This window comes from Vigna unguiculata, chromosome 1 (assembly GCF_004118075.2).
Source record: "Vigna unguiculata cultivar IT97K-499-35 chromosome 1, ASM411807v1, whole genome shotgun sequence".
In the NCBI taxonomy this organism is placed as follows: domain Eukaryota; kingdom Viridiplantae; phylum Streptophyta; class Magnoliopsida; order Fabales; family Fabaceae; genus Vigna; species Vigna unguiculata.
The window spans coordinates 30,960,220-30,980,711 of NC_040279.1; the positions used below are offsets into that span (position 1 = coordinate 30,960,220).

At 32.0% G+C, this 20,492-nt stretch overlaps 2 protein-coding genes across 3 annotated transcripts; one reads left to right on the plus strand and one right to left on the minus strand.

Annotated features, from left to right (window-relative positions):
- Positions 1 to 11,568: 11,568 nt before the first annotated feature.
- Positions 11,569 to 17,557, minus strand: LOC114191722 (DUF21 domain-containing protein At4g14240). Of its 2 annotated transcripts, XM_028081084.1 has the most exons (14): positions 17,489 to 17,557; positions 17,115 to 17,364; positions 16,942 to 17,018; positions 15,888 to 15,971; positions 15,678 to 15,791; positions 15,210 to 15,293; positions 14,969 to 15,040; positions 14,478 to 14,545; positions 13,373 to 13,460; positions 13,209 to 13,282; positions 12,762 to 13,131; positions 12,545 to 12,591; positions 12,348 to 12,444; positions 11,569 to 11,844 (listed from the first exon to the last, which is right to left on the minus strand). In XM_028081084.1, exons 2-14 carry the CDS (start codon positions 17,347 to 17,349, stop codon positions 11,806 to 11,808), a joined length of 1,449 nt encoding a protein of 482 aa, XP_027936885.1. In that variant the 5' UTR covers positions 17,350 to 17,364; positions 17,489 to 17,557; the 3' UTR covers positions 11,569 to 11,805. The 2 variants fall into 2 exon arrangements, with proteins under 2 accessions (XP_027936885.1, XP_027936893.1); XM_028081092.1 differs by lacking the exon at positions 17,489 to 17,557 and having other exon boundaries at positions 11,569 to 11,854; positions 17,115 to 17,454.
- A 2,033-nt stretch (positions 17,558 to 19,590) lies between these two features.
- LOC114163367 lies at positions 19,591 to 20,238 on the plus strand. Its single transcript, XM_028047688.1, has one exon. It carries the CDS (start codon positions 19,621 to 19,623, stop codon positions 20,068 to 20,070), a length of 450 nt encoding a protein of 149 aa, XP_027903489.1. The 5' UTR covers positions 19,591 to 19,620; the 3' UTR covers positions 20,071 to 20,238.
- Positions 20,239 to 20,492: the final 254 nt, after the last annotated feature.

Consider the following 20,492-nt stretch of genomic DNA (forward strand, 5'->3'; position numbering starts at 1 on the left):
GCAATTAGAAACATTTACTTGTTTTTTCTTTTTGAATTTACTTATTCTCTATTAATCTCTCCGACATAATCAGGACTCTACGGTTGAATGACATGAAAAAAATAAATAGGTCATAAACCTAGAAGATGAAATTGGATCAAAACATGCGAGGGAAGATAAATGAGAAATACAAATGTTTGAGTAAAAAAAGAAATTTTAATAAAATGCTATTGGAATCGGAACTTATCAAAGTTTTCAATCTCTTAAGTATACTATATATTAGTACAAACGTAGGGATATATTATTAGATGAATATTATGTTGAGACAATTTTTTCTATACAATGTAAGGTTTAGGGTATGAAAAATAAGAAAATAAAATTGAATAATATATTTTAGAAATTAAAATCAACAAATATAAAGAAAAAATATTTGAAAATTTAATATAAATAAATTATGTTATGTTTTGATGCAAGCCTAAAGGCAGAGGTTCTAGAATATTGAAGGGGACAAAAAGAATTCTTCAAACACAATAATTGTTAGTTTGTCGGAGAAATGCTTCGATTTCAATTTCTCTCACACTTCTTTAGATTTTTATATTATATTATATATATATATATATATATATATATATATATATATATATATATATATATATATATATTCGTTTAAGCTATGGCATTGCGACAATCAAATGATTTACTATCATATTATAACCATTTGTTAAAAAATTATAAACAAAGTCAGCGTTTATTTAAAGTATTTGACAAAAGAAGAGAATGTATAATAATTGAATTTAACTTTTATTATTTTAAAGTCTACTTTAAAGTATTGTAATATCCTTCTTTCTAATGACTCTTTGTACTTTCATATTAGATAGTTTACTAAATGTGGTAAATATTGTATATTATAGAAGTGTTTTCGGTGAAAATGTGAATTAAATATGGTTAAACGATCTATAATTTTTTAACTTACATAGTATTCGTACAGAATTTGCATATTCAGCATAATTAGTTTTTATACTTAATTTATTACCATCAGACTTAAAATTTATGTTTATGATTATAACAATTCCATCGTCTTATTAAAAAGATAAAAGTAAAATTTAACCATTTTTGTTCATTTTATGATAATTTACAAAATAACAAAAATTTTAATTGAAAAACTAAAACAATAATACAAAATGATAAAGATTAATTGATATAACTTGGCTTGGCGATAATGATTATGATACATGTAAATTTTAAGTAATATAACAAATAAATACGAAATAATTGGATAAAAGTAGATTGAAAGCATTAAAATATTAGAAGTAAATTAATAAAAAAGAAGAAAATTGAAATTCTTCAAGTGAATTCTTCATTGGTTATGACATAAAAATTCCATCCGTTGGGTTGAGCGAAAGGTCAAGACAAGTCGGTTCGGGTTAAAGGTCAACCTAGTTGGTCGAGGCCGAAGGTTGAGCTGAGCATAGGAACAACTGAATCAGCCTAAATCAAAGGTCGAGCTAAGTTGGTCCAGACAAAGGTCGAGACGAGATGGCTCTGCATCGAGTTGGTCTAGGCCAAGGTTGAGCCTAGTCGGGTCGTGTCACATGTCGAGCCGAGTTGACCCAGATCGAAGGTTGATTCGAATCGGTTCGACCGAAGTTTAAGCTGGGTCAGCCCTGATGAAGGTGCAAACAGATGACTCTGAGCTGAGAGGACCTTGGGTGAAGGTTGACTTGAGTTGGCCTAGACCAATCTATCCGAGTTGAAAGTTGAGTCAAATCAACTCGGGCCGAATCAGTTCAAATCAATTAAGGTCAAATTGATTCAATTATGCCAAGGTTGAATTGTTTCGAATTGGCCCAAGTCAAACCAGTTGAGGTCGAATCGACTTGAACCAAAAGTTAAGATAAGTCGTACCAAATTGAAAGTCGAGCTACATTAAGTTAGACTCAAAGATATGATTAAGTTCATTGTAAAATAAAAATTGAATTGCTTTATCCAAACAAGAAAATTAGAATCTAAGATAATTCAATTATTTCATCTAAACTAATTATTTAAAAAATGGAGAAAATTAAATTACAAATAATTCATTTAATATATATTTCAATTTTTTGGAATTATTGAAATACCTCGTTGAAACACTAGACTATTTATTTTCTTTTCTTTCAGTAAATCTAATGAGACCATTTACTCTTCTAAATCAAGTGGAAATTTATCTGGTCCTGTTCTTTTCATTTACAGACAAGATCAATCTCTTTTTAAAAGAAGCAAGGTTTTAACTACCGAGAAACTTAAAAGAAGTGCCTTAAAATCCTCTTAAGTTGTAAGAGTTTCCTCTGAAGATTTGATACCCTTTTCTTTAACTTTGATTTTGACACTTAAAACTATAAGGTTTGCTAATAGAGACCCTAAGCTTTCAATAAAAACTAACCAACCCGTCTAGGTCATTGGCCCAATGCTCTAGACGGGTCGACGATCAAGACGGGCCCGACGACCTGGACGGGCCCGAGGACTTGAACGGACCCGACGAGCTAAACGAGCCTGAAAATTCGGACGGGTTCGATGACCCAGATGGGCCCGTACACCCTGACAGTCCCGAAGATCCGGACGAGTTCGACGACTAGGATGGGCCTGAGGACCCGTACGGGTCTGACGACTCAGATGGGTCCAACGACTTGGACACGTCCGACGACCCGGATAGGCCCAACGACCTAGACGGGCTCGAGACTCGAACGAGTCCGATAACTCGTACGAGCCCTTTCAAACTGTCGGGTCCGTCTGGGTCGTCGGGCCCGTCTGGATGGTCTGGCCCGTATGAGTCGTCGGGACCGTTTGGATCATCAGGACCGTCCGGGTCGTCGGGCCTGTCCGGGTCGTCGAACATGTCCAAGTTGTTGGGCCCATCCAAGTCGTCAGGCCCGTTCGGGTCCTCGGGCCCATCCTAGTTGTCGGACTCGTACGGGTCTTCGGGCCCGTCTGGGTGTACAGGCCCAATGATTTGGAAGGACTCATCCAAGTCATTGGGCTCATTTGGGTCGTCGTGCCCGTTCAGGTCGTTAGGCTCATTCGGGTTGTTTGGCTCGTCTAGGTCATCAGGCCCGTCTGGGTCATCGGGCTTGTCTGGATCGTCGGGCCCTTTTGGGTCGACAAACCTGTCTAGGTAATCGGGCCCGTTTGGGTCGTCGGGCCCGTCTAGGTCGTTGGGCTCGTCCTGGTTGTCTGGCCCGTCTAGGTCGTTAGGCCCGTTCGAGTCGTCAGGCACGTCTGGGTCATCGTGCTCATCCGGATCTTCTAGAATGCGAGGTTGAGTGAGAAGAATTTCAAATTCCACCTATTTTGAGGGTATTTGAATTTCTACTAATTTAACTAATTGAAATTCTTCAAAAAAATGCTTGCATTTGAAATGCTTTTTAATTTCTCAATCCAAACAAAGCATTTCATTAGAAAGAAATTTAAATTCTTCAAAAAAATGAATTACTTCATTAAAATACTCTATCCAAACACACTCTTAATTTAATTGAAAAATAAAATAAATGCGGGAAATGATAAATATTAATTGAAATAACTTGGTTTGAAGGACAATAATTGTAAGGAAACATATGTAATCGTAAAGTAATGTGAGTTTCATGAAATAAGTTGCAAAATTATAAATAGCATCAGACTAATTTGAAAGCAGTAAAATGGTCTCAAAAGCAAAATGAACATAAATATAAATCACATCTAAATACCATATAATAAAAGTGATTAGAGGTAAAATAAAGCAAACAAATTTAAAAGATAAAAAAATATAAAGTAAGAGATAAATACGATAAATAAAAGAAGGGTTAAATATGTTTTTTGTCCTTCAACTCTAAGTGAAAATTGGAATTAGTCTCTCCTCGAAACTTTGATCCAATTTAGTTCCCAACTTTAGAACTGCGTGAATCTAGTCATTTCAAGAAAATTTTGTTAAGTTTATTTAACGTTTCAAACACATTTCATCATAACATTTGAGATGTTTATACCGTTTGACACATTTTTACTTCAATACTAACTAAGAAACTATCATGAAACACATTTGAAACGTCAAATAAACTTAACAAAATTTGGTTAAAAGGACTAAATCCACACAATTTTAAAGTTGAGAGACTAAATTGGACCAAAGTTTTGAAGATCGACTAATTCCAATTTTCATTGAAAGTTGAAGGACAGAAAACATAATCAATTTTATCACGGAGATCTTTTAACTTAATCAATTTTATCTGTTTTATACATAATAGTTTTCTTTAGTAGTTTATGCTTTCGAATAATTGATGAACCTCCTTTTTCTCCATTCTTTTCAATTTTTCTTTTTAACAATAATTAGAAGATAAAGTTTTGCAATAATCTTTTGTTGTTTTTCAAAAATTAAAAAGTTGAAATTTAAAGGTACTGATGTAAACGCAACAATTGCCATAAACTGGGTGTAAATATCTTGAATGCTAAAAAAAATCCTATTGTCGTTTCATAATATTATATAGTTGCTAAACATTTTTGTTTTTTTTTTTCGTAACATTACAAAAGACTCTTAATTATTTACCTAAAGATCTCTTTAGCCCACGACTCATGAGCACCATATTCTTCTATTTCTAACCTACCTAATTTAATTTTAAATTAGCAAAAATTTTGTATCTCAGTTTTTGGCAAAAACTGATATACAAAAATTAGAAGATTTAGACTAGAGAAAATTCTGTAAAAGATAATATATTAGAATTTATATTTAATAATCTTATAAAATAAACTTAATAATAAAATAAGTTACTATACTATATATTTATTTTTAAATATGAAATTTCTAACTATAATTTGAATTTTGAATAGTGGAGATAAGATATATTTGTGAAATTACCCCGAATTATTAGTATATTTATCTTTGAGTAATTGTGGTTCGTATGTGATTTTTTAATGAGTTCAATATGTTTTTTATATTCAAAATATTATAAAAATGTTTTATTTCTAAACTAAATTATAAAATATTTAATTTTTGCATTTAATGAAAGTAATATAAAATATATTTTTTTCAATAAATGACACGTGTAGATGTTTTTTTATGTGATAAATGGATTATAGTCTCCACATATATAGGAAGAATGATTTATATACTTTTCATAAAATAGAACAAAATACTTTTTAATCTAATTTAGAAAAAAAAAACTCTTTTTTTTACAATAGATTAGAGAAAAGAAACTTATTTAACCATTTTTTTTATCTACCCTCCTATTCCATCAATCCTCAAACAGCAGGCTTTATAATCTATGATTTGTTTTTTAATTACCTAACTTACTAATAACTCATATTATTAATGCATGAAAATAAGACAAAATATGGCCTAATAATACATATACAGATGACAAAGATAAATAAATATTAAACATCAAAATTCCTGCTAATTTCAACCATCCCAAAAAAACATATTTTTGATCCCTTTAAGAAAACAATCTTAATTATGTACTCAATTATCAAACTACCATCAAACTCTTCCTCCATATAATATTTTATCAAAAATATATTTCTAGTTTTAATGACATTTAATCTGATAAATAGTTGGCTTTAAAATGAAAAGAACAAAATGGTTTGTAGACATGTCTCAGAAAAACACATGAAAAATGAGAAAATGAAGGCTTCTTTAAAACATAATTTGAAATTTATATATATATATATATATATATATATATATATATATATATATATATATAAACCGAAAAACCTTCGATGAAGAGATATTAGCACATCTAAATCATCTCTATATTTTTCAAACTTTCATTCCAAAACAAAAAAAGATCACATCCTTCTTACATCAACTATGAATGCTTATTTCTCTCACTATAATTGAAGTCTTTAGATAATCTTTATCCCCTCTGTCCCCTCTCCACACATTGAATCATGTGACAGATGAACAAACAGTTTCTCAAAACTCACTCAGCTATTAAACTCATCAAATCCTCTCAATAATATACGTAATTTCATCTCCATGCATGATTGAACCAAGATATATCCCAAACTTAACATATTTGAGTCCTTTAGGAACAATCACTATATATATATATATATATATATATATATATATATATATATATATATATTTTGATTGTTGGGATTAGTCTAAGTGTGAGTTAAAGTCTCACATTAGACACAAAAGATAAAGTTAAACACTACATAAGATGAAAGACTCATAATCCTATTAACTTAAGATTTTGGGTTAAAAGTGATGTTAAATGTCTTATATGTGTAAGACCAATGTCATAATCATTATAATTTGTCAATTGACTATAACCAAAATATGAAAAATATATAAACTCAACAGTGGTGGGTAAAAAAGACAAAATTAAACACTATATAAAATAAAAGATCCACATAAATCCATTACTTTAAGGTTTTTGGTTAAGAGTGGTGTCAAATGCCTTATTTTGGAATGATCTGCATAACTCTAACAAAAAATGGTCACTTCTATCAAATGTCTTATATGTGTGAGACCATTGTTATAACCATATAGAACCACAATCTCTCTGTGAGTATAACTAATATATGAAAAATATATAAACTCAAAAACACGTGTGTGTGTGTGTGTATATATATATATATATATATATATATATATATATATATATATATATATATATATACACACGGTGATTACCTGTTGACAACTGTATGGGCTTAACCAATTTCTGGTTGTTTTTGAGTTAAACCAGACCAAGATTTTTGGAATACGGTGTTGGATTTTCATACCACAACTGGAAAACAAAGTGAGAAGGAGATATTCCATGAATGATGAGAAGGTAGAATTGGTGAACAGTTGTAACAGAGAGAAAAAGAGAAATGATAAGTGTTGTGTGTGAGAAGATCTGAATTAATGGAAGGAAAAATAAGAAAAGAAGTTGAAGATAAATATAGAAACAGTGTAGGTGAATAGAAGCACGGTAGAAAAATTAAGGGAAAGCGATTAAGGAGGGGACATGGAAGAGTCTTACTTGGTAGAAGTGGATGAGAAGTCCTTCTCAAATGGGTTTGGCGATAAGGAGACAAGGTCATAGGTGTCACTTAGATATCTTAGGTGGACAGTGGGACATGTCCTATTTCCACACCCACGGGCCACAATATGCAATCCACCACAAATTTCATTCACTCATATCTTCAACCTTTCAACCTCTTTCCCTATATATATTTATATATCACCATTGGGACCACAACCACAACTTCAACACCCATCTTATTACCAAGTTTCAATGACAGCAACTTCAGCCATGTTTTCATCACTCAGGGCTTCAAAGCTTCGACCTTGGGGACGCTGTTCCAAGTACATTCGCCAACAGAGGACCAGGCTTTACATCATTTGGAGATGCACTGTGTTGCTCTTGTGCTGGCATGAGTAATTTGGTTTTCTTACACACTATGATGTCGCTGCTTGCTGCCACTGCATGTTACCAAATTTTGCTCATCAATTCACCATGTTTTTGGTGATTAATGTGTATATCAGTGTATGTATGAAGAAAAGGAGTCAATGATTCTAAGGTGAAGTGATTGTAAAATCGGCCTCTGGCCCCAGTTTCATTGATTATAGTTTTGACATGACACTCACTTTTTAACTTCAATCTTTACTGTAGCTTTTTGGTTTCATCAAGATCAGGGTAGGGTATAACATTATGAATTTATCATCCATTCATGTTTCTGGAATGTTTCTGGAAAATAGAGTGTTGGAAATGGCTTCGTTTTTATAAAGTTAATCTATCTGAAGCAGTTAATGCATAGAAAACGAATCATGTAGCTTCTTTTGAGCAGTTTCAAATTTTAGAAGGGGTATCTTTCCAATCTAAGGTAAGATCTCCCATTTCATTTGCAATGGTGTAGAATTAATAAGCATTTTTAGAAATTACTCTATTATTACAAAATTTATTCTATATTATAGTCGTTTTCATTTTTCCTCTGGTCGTGTTAAGATTTTTATTTTATTTTATTTTAATATGGTTATACTTTCAGAAGCTAGAATGCAACAAGGGGAAGGATCACGCTGTGCCTTTTGTTTGTTGTTTTCGATTTTAAGTGATTGTAATGCTTTATGTCGTTGAGTGTGACAAGAAATAATGTTTTTACTTACATTTTTTTTTATTTCCAATATATTTTTTTTAATTTCATGAAATTTAACCTTTCATCTTTTTTAAGAACTAGAAATTTAAAATTCAATATTATATAACGGATTGTAAAATGAGGTTCACACTTACTTATATAATATTGTAAGTTAGTCTTATTTGTAGTTGATGTGAAACTTTTAACATTTTCTCAAATCAAGACATATATATATATATATATATATATATATATATATATATATATATATATATATATATATTCCATGTTTGAGACTAAATATTAATAGGTGATCTCATAACGATCCAATAACAGGTAGAACAATAAACCAACAACAATAAAAACTTTGCTAGGATAGACTTCAATTTGTGACCTTGATACCATATTAAAAAAAAGAACTTATGTCTAACTCAATTTTACAAAATCGAATTGTAAGATAAGTTTGCACCTACTTGTATAATATTGTAAATTAGTCTTATTTGTAATCGATATGAGATTTCTTACACTCTCTCACACCGATGCATATATATCTTAACCGTGAGACTATACATTAGTAGGTGATCCGATAATCGTTTGAGTGATAGACATAACAAATAACAAACTTTGTTATGATAGACTCTAACTCATGACTTTGATACCATGTTAAAAAGAAGAATTTAAACCTAATTCAACTTTACAAAACCAACTTGTAAGGTGAGACTTGCACTCACTTATATATTGTAAATTAATGTTATCTCTAATCAATCTAAGATTTCCAACAACCTCGGTTAGGAATGTATGTATCAATATAAGTCTCATATTAAGTAGAAATGAAAAAGTGAAACAATATATAAAGAACAAGATTCATAAATTTATTACTTTAAAATTTTGGGTTGAAATTATATACATCTGAGAAAAATATAAAGAGAAAGATTTGCACTTCCACTCATTAATATTTCTTTCCATAAAGACCCATTAGTGATATTTGGGACAAACTCAAACAAATGTAATATAAATAAAGATTTATAATTTTATTATTTTGAGTCAAAGAAATATCTTGACTTATATATAAATTTGTTCACCATTCATTATATTTTACAATATTAAGGCTTTAGATACTTCTTTTCCTATTTTCAATTTTTGTTGTTGTTAAGTATTAGTGAATGGTGAATTTGAATCGGGGATAACAAATGTTGCATGATCGGATGGATTCAAAAAGATAGAGTGTTGACAGTAGGAGTAGTTCTACCTGTATCATAAATTTTGTTGTCTACATTAATTTTGAGTTGTTGGATAAGTTAATGTCTGAAATTGATATTGGGAAATTTTAATTTGGATACTATTCATTTCTTGAAAAAAAAAAATAATGTATTGTAACACAAATATGGTACATCATATTGTCACACTATTCTACTAACTTCATAGATAGTTAATATATATTGATCCAAATTAGCAGATATATAAATTTTGAGAAAAACAAACACAAAATTCATGAAATTAAAAAAAAAAATTAACTGCAATTAGATCTGATATTTTCTTTTACAAAAATATTTTAGATGAACACGGTGTGTTTCTCTCTCCGAATGCAAAGTTTTCTGGGAAGAATAATTATGCATAATCGAGAAGAAGATTTCAAGACTATTATTATTATTATATTGTTAGAATTGTGAAATTTTTACTTATTTAAGAGACGTTTCATAAATAATTTTCAGGCAGCCTAATTTATAGTACAATTTGACCAGAATTTCCATTCTTTTTCTTTCGATGCATATATATAATTGAGTTGAATGTAAAGTATATGAAAAATAATTTGTGGTGCAAATTATTTACATCCACACAGAAAAAGTGGATTTAAAGTGACATTCCACAGTGGCAAAAGGCAATCACATGCTGAACTTGCAATAAGAAAAAAATAAAGAATATAAATTTTTAGGCTATTATTCTAACGAGATGCGTGGTGACGTGTGTACCGTTAAAATGTAGACCAAAATCTTGCACAGTGTAAGGAATTTGAGTATTGAATTGAATCGAAGCCCTTTGTTTTTGTCAGACATTTTTCGTCTAAAAGAAGACAACATGGTGTTTGGTCGCAATCTTAGCACTGCACTCGACCAACCAAACCCACACCCTCACCTACTATGTATCACCCCAATTATAACCCCAATTTGTGGAAACAAAATCTATGATTATGAAATAAATTTAATTTAAATTAAAAGTCCTGTACTAAGAAAAAAAAACAATATACAAGTAAAACGACTCATAAATATTTTAATTTAAACTTTTTAGTTGAATGTTATTTTAATATCTTAAACGAATCTCTCTTCTAAATTCTAGAAGTCAATCTTATTTTTTTCAAATTTTAGTAGGAAAATCAAACTCATGACCTTTCCTTCTCTTTCTTTCCCTTTCCTTTCATCTAACTACTAAGTCGCCTTATCACTTCTGAATTCCTTTATTTATTGATGTCTAATCTATCCGATTTCTCCCTATATAAAACCTAACATATTATTGTTAGGAATCCAAGTGAGTCTAAGTCCCACATTGGCTAGAAATGAAAAAATTGAACATTATATAAAGATAAATACCCATAAACCCATTGCTTTAAGGTTTTGGGTTGAGAGTGATATCAATGTCTGATGTAGTTGGACTTAAGTCTCATTAGTGGTGTGTCTCCCTAGTGAAACCCCTTCTATAAACCTAACAAGTGGTATCAGAACCGATACGAGAAGGGGTGGTTGGGCTTAGGTCTCAGTGGTGTTGTATCTTCTTACTAAAACTTCCTCTATAAACCTAACAATTATCACCTTAATGACCTTATAATTGTTTCTCCAATACTCAATTGAATAACTCCAAACTCAGAACACTTGAATGACAAAGTCATTTTTGGAGAGATTGAAAATGTCCACATCTAGGAGGCTTACTTTAATAAATATAAGAGGTTGTAGAAAGACTTGCTCTAAGCAGAGAAAAAGATTTGAAAGGCAAGCCTACTACTTGTATCGAAGTGGCTGAATGATGTATAGAACAGTTCACGTGAACAGAAAGCGACACAACAATTTTCTTCTAATAAATGGAGACAGCCAAAGCCAAGATACTGGTATATGTCTGTTAAGAGAAACAACTATTTTTCATATCCTAATTTTCTTTTGCCACCATAATCATCATCTTTGTCATACTATATCTCACTCCAACATCAAAAGCTTAGTGACAGACAATACAGCACCAATGAAGTCATACAGAAAATTAATTAGATGCAGCAATCTCACCTCAGCATGAAAGGAACCCAGCCATATGATAGGCAAGAGGTGTGATTAATGATGTTTTTTTTTCTTTTTTCTTTTTTTCTGAAGGGTTTGTTTAGGGAGAGATTATATACGTGTGACATAAATTAAACCTACATAATCATTGACACCACTTTTAACTAAAAACCTCAAAACATTAAATTTATAGATTTTTCATCTCATATAGTTTATAATTTTATCATCTTTACCTGTGAGATTTAGAATTACACTTAGATTATTCTCAACAATTAATTATAAAAAATTGCTAAGAAAACAAAAGTGTAAAAGATAATAATATATTTTCTTTGATACTATTGGACCTACATGTCCATAAAAAGACTTCCAAAAACAAAATGTATGACCAACATCTCCTTCCTGTGTTATGCCATCAAACACACCAATGGCCACACAACTATATACAGGAAGGGTGGTCTGATTCAAAAGATCTTCAAATAATATTCTTCTTTAATTTAAATCATTCCTTCACAAACTTCTTCGAACTTTCTCTTGATCGCTTAATTTCCCTAGGAAAAGCAACGTTATTTCAATACAAGATATCTAAATAGTGCTATAACTGTAACCAGAACTGTATCAATGGAAGCATCTAGCATAAAAGTTTCAAGTGTATTTTCAATGATCTTTCATGAAAATATCTTGAAATGACTTGGCATGGAAAGTAAACTTTTCCTGAAGATTGGCATGAGAGGATAGAAAATTGACTTGGTAGTAGGCACTCTTTTAATTTTGTATTCGTATGACTTTATATCTTTCAAAATTTGTAGGACTAATTTCATCTGAGACTTGCTACATTTTTTATAAGCATGGATATATTTACTCTTAGAAAATTATTTAAACTCACTTTTAAAATACCATTTCCAAATGCCAACCCATTTTTTACGTTATTTAACAAAAAAAATATTAATTCTTTCTAAGTTCTACCAAACTTTTAGTAGAAATAGTCCAAAATTGTCATATTTCCACTCCAATCTAAAATTTAGAGAGATAGAAACCATAAACCTGATTCTGAGTCACTACAGGCTTTTGACCTGCCAACTTTCGGCCAGAAGGAACCCGCGCCACAGATGTAGCAGCTGCTACAGCAGCCACACGTATTCTGCCAAATTCATCATGCATTCCTTATTCTTATATTCATTTTCCACTTAAAAGCTATGGAAATAGAGATGAAGAAAAACAAGCTAAAAAGTTTATATCACCTTCTATGTACATCTATATACACATCAGTCTCGTCCACAATTTCTTCCTGCAAGGAGGAAAATTATTAGAAAATTTTCTTCCTTCTTAGGAAAAACAAATGGTACTTTGTTTTTGATGCACCAATAATGCACAACAATCCCATGTAACTAAGGTAATCTTAAATGGACAATAATAAAAGTGGATAACCGAGCTGTGATTAGTGCAAGTGGAGGCTACCTGAAGGAGTTCTTCAAACACGTCCTCCAAGGTAATGATGCCAATAACTTCATCCCCATCGTCAAAATTGTCAAGAGAGTGGTGGGAACCATTTGTTGCAGTGACATCCTTTTGAAATTGTTGTTCTGCAGCATGCTTAGAGAGTTTGTCAATATTGACAACCTTTTCTGATTTCTCGTAAAACCTGGCTAGTAATGGCATAGTTAGTTGAGAACTCTGCTTTATGACTTCTTTATCCTTGGATTTCTCAATGTTAGCAGTTGCCAGAGGGTACTTTGTCTCTCGTGTAACCTTGACTACAGCTGCCATATGACTGCTTCCTTTTTGAAACTCATTGAGGATATCATATAGAGGCATATCTGCTGGAACTCTGGATTAGTAATGAAAAACAGTTTAGTAGACTGAATGAGTTAGGCAGACAAAGTATAAGGTAACCATTGGTCAAACCTAGGAATTCTCCGGATGGAAACAGCACTGACTGGGGTCTCTGTTTCAGCTCTTACAGTAAGAAGGTTCTTTACCTAGCAAATTGAGTGGTAAAATGTTGTTAGCAGTTAGTTCCGGAAAAACATTTTTTAAGCATTTCGGATTCACTGTGTGTAAAAACTCACTAGTAAGAGGCCAATTATATTTTTGGGGTTTCCGCTGTATACAGGAACACGACTATGGCCTCGTGAAAGAATTTTCCCAATTGCTTCCCTGTGATTAAGCAGAAAGAAAAATCTTACTTCAGCTCAAAATATATGTAGGCCAAATGACAGGTAATGGGGCATAAGAAGGAAAGGTAACTAGGTGTTTTAAAGAAAATCAATTACCTTAACTTACTAAACGGTGCACTATTGAAAATTAACCCCACACTAACTACTCTACTAAAAGGATAGCCTTTTTTAATTAGTCCAAAGAAATAAGGAATGTGATATCCCTGAATCAGCAATAAATACAAATATATATCATATGCATAAGAAAATCAAGTGATAAATATAGCAGCACTTGATACTTAAGCGCAGGAATTAACTGAATATCTGAAGTACTAATTAATGTTACTTGTAACATCATATATTAAGTAATATAAACCTTTTTCCAATTCACTATATAATATATAAAATAATTAGTCAATGCCTACATTCAAAATTGAAGGGAAATTAAAAATTTATAAAGGACCCTAGGGTGAAATGAAATGCAGTGCAATGCATTTGATGAAGTTCCATTTTGTTCCATCCTAATTTAAACAACCAAACAATGGAACATAATATCATTCCATTTCCTCTCACTTCATACCATTCATTTTCATCAATTCAAACACAGTCATTGGTATTAGCAGCCAATTACATTCCGTTCTCTCTATATATATAAGAGTGTATGCGTAGTTATTAGTTAATAACACAGAAATGCCACAGCACATTCCTGACAGCAGATAATTTTCTGTCCGTACTGGACAGCTGCAACATATCTTGCTTTTACAAATTCATTCATTGATTTACATGCTCTGTCACTTCAATGTACATCATGCAAAATAAAAAGAATGAGAAAAATATTCATGCATATAATTCAAATACACGAGTTTAGTTTAATAATACACCAATAAAGTGAGGCGAAACTGTGCCGGGTAAGTGAAATCAAGTAATGCACATTCCACAATACTTTGGTTAGAAATAACTATGCCTTCTGAGATTGCTACATCGATCTGACCAGAAAAGCCAACAGAAAAAAACGCACCAGTCCAATTTGGAAGCCACATCCAAGGAAAATGTAGATTCAATTGGTGTCATGGCCTCCTCAGCAGTCTGCATAATGATGTAGAAATGTTTTCTATTATAAAATCAAGCCAATATAATACATATATCTGGGTTTGAAATTTATTTTGAAACCAAAACAGAGGATTGTCCTGAAAGAGTGGGTAAATTATAACACATCCATAGACTTCTTTGCCAGAATAACATGCTCTCCTAACTTAGGCACTCGTGATAGTCTTATTCTACGGCTTTAAACACAGAGCCCAACCATCATACATTTAGGGGCATATATTGTCTCATTGGCACAGTATATTTTTACTTTTCCAGGTATATCAGAAGCAAATTTCACACCATTCATATATTCTGATGTAGGGAGTCTTTAAGGAAATGACAACTGTCAAACACTTTGTTACATATAGATATGGCAAGAGATAGAACTATCAGAATGCCTTTTTCCAAACCAACAGTAGCTACCTTCTCCGTGAGATCTAGTGCTCCGCTGATAATCGTTGCCTCGTCATGAGTGAGTTCACCTCCTTTACCAGCCTTCAATGGTAAAGAAAAAGAAGTCAAGGGAAACATAAGCAATTGAAGAAAATGAAAATTTATAATGGAGAAATAATCAGCATTTCTTTATAAAATGTATCAAAGTTGTTTTTTAACATAGTAATAAATTAAAAAGCTATACAAAATGGTCATGATTCAAACAGATTACCTCTTGGCTGTGGATTGAAACAAGGGCTTTCAACTGTGCTCGCCTAAATAATGCATGACTATGTCCAAGTAAAACATCCAGAACCTGGAAGCATAAATGTAAAGATCTACAAAAGCCACAATTTATTTTAAATAAAAATGTCCGCTATTACGAACTATATAGCATATGTCTTCAGAACAAAAATAAAACAGTTTAACATGACTACTGAATGGTTCAACCTTGGATAACCTAATCCAAATTGTCAGAAGCTCTTTTACTATAGGGCATTACTAGTAATTAGGAAAACTGAAAGAAAAATCTATTTGAGCATATAGATACATAATCAGAGTCATAAAAACAATAAGCAACATTGTAATGGGTGGGTGAATTTGTGTATCACCTTTACAGTATATTGGGGCTTGGAGAATGATATGATTTGCATATAATTTCTTCAATTAAAATTAGAATTTAGACAAGCATAGGCCTTACCTTTCCAATAGGAAAAGCAATTGGATAACAGATGATCATGAGAACACGTACAAGCCCCACAAAATTAGCACCAACATAGAGCCCATATCTCGTGCATATAGCTTGTGGGATAACCTATGCCAAAGTGGCATTGTAACAACAGTCAGTGTAATGTTCTGCTTAAATACTTGTGTGTGATGCCAGAAATCTGGAATGGAAAAATATTTGTACCTCTCCAAAAGCGAGAACAAAAGTCACAGATAACAGTACTGCCACAAACGGATGAAAAATTTTGTCAAGGTAAATTGGAAGTGCCTGCAAAATCAAAAACGGCAGGAAAGGAAACACCAAAATGAAGGATCCGCCAATAATTATTAGTTGTTATAATATCAGCAACCCAAAAGCAATGTTAACATAAATTATTGGTTCTGTGACATCTGTTATATTTGGCTTTTTTAGCTCTTTTCTCTTTTGGGATCATCATTCTTGTTGAACAAGAGAATAAAGGTGCCATCAATTTCAACCTGACTACAGTATAAACTTATTCATTGGGCACATATTTACAATTCTTTGAATACATCAAGGTTTGTCAGGATTTTTTTCAAATTAATAATAGGTTTATTCTAAAACTGATCCAAAAACTCAGAACAGAGATTTCTCTCAGTTTCTTCACCCTAAGTTCTGACTTCATTAGCATTGTACTTTTGTAAGAGCTGTACAGATAAATATGATGACTTTGACTCAGTTAAACAAGAAATGACTTTGTAGAGAAGTTATAATCTTCTTTAAATAATTACCTTATATAATTTACAAGCAGTACGGGTGTAACACTTTGAACACCATACTGAAGTGCAAAATAAAATCCCAAGAATTCTCCAATGGGGAAATCAAGCCAGCAAAACTTGTCCGAATTCTAAATTCAAGGTACTGTACTATATCATGTACCTTTTTGCCTTTTTGATTATTGAAAGAATAGACAATTGTTGGTTGGTTGGTAGGTTGGTAGGTCGGATGGTTGGTTGGATGGTTGGTTGATTGAATTGAACTATTAAATTAAACCCTCCGAAGAAAAGGGCAACAATTAAAATGTTCAGGCTATACAATTTCTTCAACAAAACAATCAGGATAAAAAAATTCACCATAAGAACATATTTACTTCCGGTAACACTTCCGTTGATCAGTAAGAAACCCATTATGCAGTGTAATCAGATAGCAATTACTTTTACAAAGAAAGAAAACCCATTTGATCAAGGACTAGAATTCCCAAAAACCAAGATGCAAATACCTCCATGGCACAGGCGTTACAAAGAAGCAAGGTGACAAGCAACTGATGCTGCTTCTGAACAACCGGCAAAATAGCAGCTGCAAGTGTGAACCAAAAGGTCAAAGACAGAAACAACAAAAGAACGAGGTTACCATAATATAATATCTGGTTGAGAATGTTAGGTCGGGGGGTACCAGCTTGTTTCTTCTCGGTGGAGGAACCACTCTGCTGGAGAATCTCAAGGTCAACGAGACCCAGAGACATTAATCCAAGAGTGAGACCAGACATAATCCCAGCGAAGAGAACAAGCAAGCAAGAAATTCCAGCATAAAGGAACCACCACAGAGTCCCAAATGGAATATCCTCAGCATCGTACACGAAATTCCCTGGTCGGAACTCCCTCATACCCACCCTCAGCTCATGCAACATACTCTGTTGCTTACACTTCAGGAAAGCAAAAAAAGTAACTACAATTCACACTTCCCTCTAATGTAGCGAAGAAACAAAACAAAAAACACGCACCATCACGAGGATAACAATAATAATATTTAAGAAAATGTAAATGTACCTTCCATTCTATATCATTTTGATCGTGTCTTTTGTTACGTAAATAGAATGTGTCGTTATCTGTGGTCACTGGAACTTAGGTACGTTTTTATTGTGTTGGGCCCAGGCCAAGTTTATTGTGGATTGTGTAAGACTAGCCCGTTTAAATGGAGTCACTTCATTAACTCACCCAGAACAAATAGAGAGAAAAAAGATTTCATTTTTCACAACTTTGAGTTTATACCTGTAACAAATCCTATTTCATTCTATATCTATTCTAGAAAAGTGGGTTTAAACTTAACTCAACTCCATAAAACCAATTTGTAAGGTGGTGTTTGTACCTCACTTATATATTATAAAATTATTTTATATTTAGTCGAGGTGGGACTTTCAACATGTTCTTTCATGTCGAGATATATACACGGGTTTATAAATGGATGATTTGATAATGATTTGAGATAGTGGATAAAACAGAATGTTCAAAAAATTTTACTAAAATAAACTTTTTGACTTTTTTAAACGATGGCTCTCGTATTTAAAATGATAATTTAGTGTGCAGGATTAATTTATCATCTTTATTGGAAAGGAAATGTTCAATAGATCCTGCTACTTCCTTTTCAATTTAAGCACATGGCAGAGATTTTAATGACTTTGAATGTGAGTTAAAGAGAAGTCTGATAAAATTGTTGAAGTAATTATTAACTATACTCTCATAATAATAAACAAATATTGAAATATCCTTTATTATTGCATCACACCACCACTCCTGTATAGGAAAAAGGAGAGAAAATGTGAAAAAAACTCATTTTTCCAAAATTATTTCTTGTGTTATGAAAAGCTCTTTCCAGAATACATTACATGTTGCCTAGGGTTGTTGCATGAAACTTGTTCCAAAAGATATTATTATATGCATTTAAGAAAGTTTATCCTAGAAATTTCATTCCAAAAGCTTGTCCCGAAATACACTTCATGTGTTCTGAAAATTCTGTTCCAAAAATTTCAAAAAACTTGCTCTGGAATATGTAAGTTAGAAATCGCTTTTACAGAGAATAAAATGACCAATGTGAAAATTTGAGGGGTGCAGGAAAACATTGCGGAGGTGGTGCAGGAAGTAAAAGCCTTAGTTAATAATATAAGTTCTTCTATAGATTACTTCGGGTATGGAAAGGAGTTAGATTTTGGAACTATTCTTTTTGCTATAAAATATTGGATCTTTTAATATATGAACACAAAATTAAATGAGGGATAGAAAAGTTTAAAATATTATTTAAAGAATATATAAAGAATTTGTCAATCTTAATTTTTCTTTTACCTGTCATTTAATGAAATCTTTGTGTTATCTCATTTAAGTATCAAAGGAAGTAAGCATAACATATTAAAAATTATTTCTAAAATATTTTATATTTATTGATTCTTTTTTATATTATTTTTATTTTGTTTTGATAATTAATGTGATATACTCTCAAATTTTAAAGTGCAGATGAAACTAGATCTATTGTTGATAAGAATGAAATAAATGTTTACTTAGACAAATCAATAATAGACGACGATACTATTTCATTGAGGAGGATGTTGATGTAAATATTGAAGTACTAAGAAAAAAAAATCCTAAACATTTGATAAGGATGTTAACAACCAAATTTTATAAATTTCTGACATTTTCTAATTAGTTTAAAAATATAAAAAAGTGAAAAAAATAAAAGATAAAAATGAGAAACCATTTAAAAAATAACACATTAAGATATAAGAGAAAGTTGACAAAATCTAATTGTTAAAAAATTATTTCCTTTGTTTATATATCTACATATTTCCAAGTCATTTTTGTTATCCTCATAAATTTTGCATGTTGAATCTTGATGCATATTAATTAACGCAAGCACCCTTTAACACACAACAACTATTAAAAAAATTGTGGAGGAAGAAGGTAGGTTGGTAATTGGAGTAAAACCATTGCCCTGTCACCAACAAACTTCATCACACACAAAAAACATGACAAACTTGAAACTTGAAACAAGGGAACACTCTTGGAGAACAACACATTTTATAACAGCAACACCAAAAGATCCTAGGAACACAGACAGTAGTATATAAGCAGCTTCCAAGGGTTCGTAACATATCACATGAACATTGAAAAAGAGAAAAACAACACGATCCATGGAGATTCTGAACCTAATAACAGTGGCTCTGTTATTGCTAGCATTAGCACCAAAGACGGAGAGCCAACTAAAACCGCCACTTATTCCGGTGGCAAAGGCTCCACGTCCTCTCTGTGGATCACAATTTGCACTGGTCAACTATGCATGTTCGAGGTTGCCGTTCAGGCATGGAGCGCCACCGGCAGATTCTCCTCCACCGCCAGAAGGTGACGGAGAGAGGCACCATAATCATAACCACCGACATAACCACCGTCATGGACACAGTCACAGACACCACCAGACGCCTGAAGAAGAAAACTGTTGCCGCTGGGCGAAGGAAGTCGACAACCAATGTGTGTGTGAACTTCTCCTTCGCTTGCCACCCTTCCTTGTCAGACCCGTGCACCAGTACACACTCAACGTTGGAGCCGCATGTGACATCACTTACTCTTGTGGTTCACCAATCTGAGACATGGTCGCACATTTTAAGTTAGAAAATCTTGTCTTTGTCTTGTGTTTTGTGTAGTTTTTAAGGATTCATATTATACTTATGGTTTCTTGTTTCTGGGTTTAGTTTTACTATACATGTGTGTTCTTAAAGACTTCTTCTTCTTCTTCTTTTTAATAAGATTTAATATTATTATTGCACTGCCATATTTTGTCCTAACAACCATACTGCTCAAATTTAAATCCAGAAAATATAATTCTCATCATTTTATTTTTCAAGAAAGTGAAAAATGCAAAATATTCAACCTGGCTTATTTACTTTTCAAAAATTATTATACATTAATACTCATTATTTTTAGACGTTTAATTAAAACTTTTTTTCATAGTCAATGGATGAGTTTTTATTTTGTTGGTGTAAAAATTAATATTTTTCATTTATCTAAA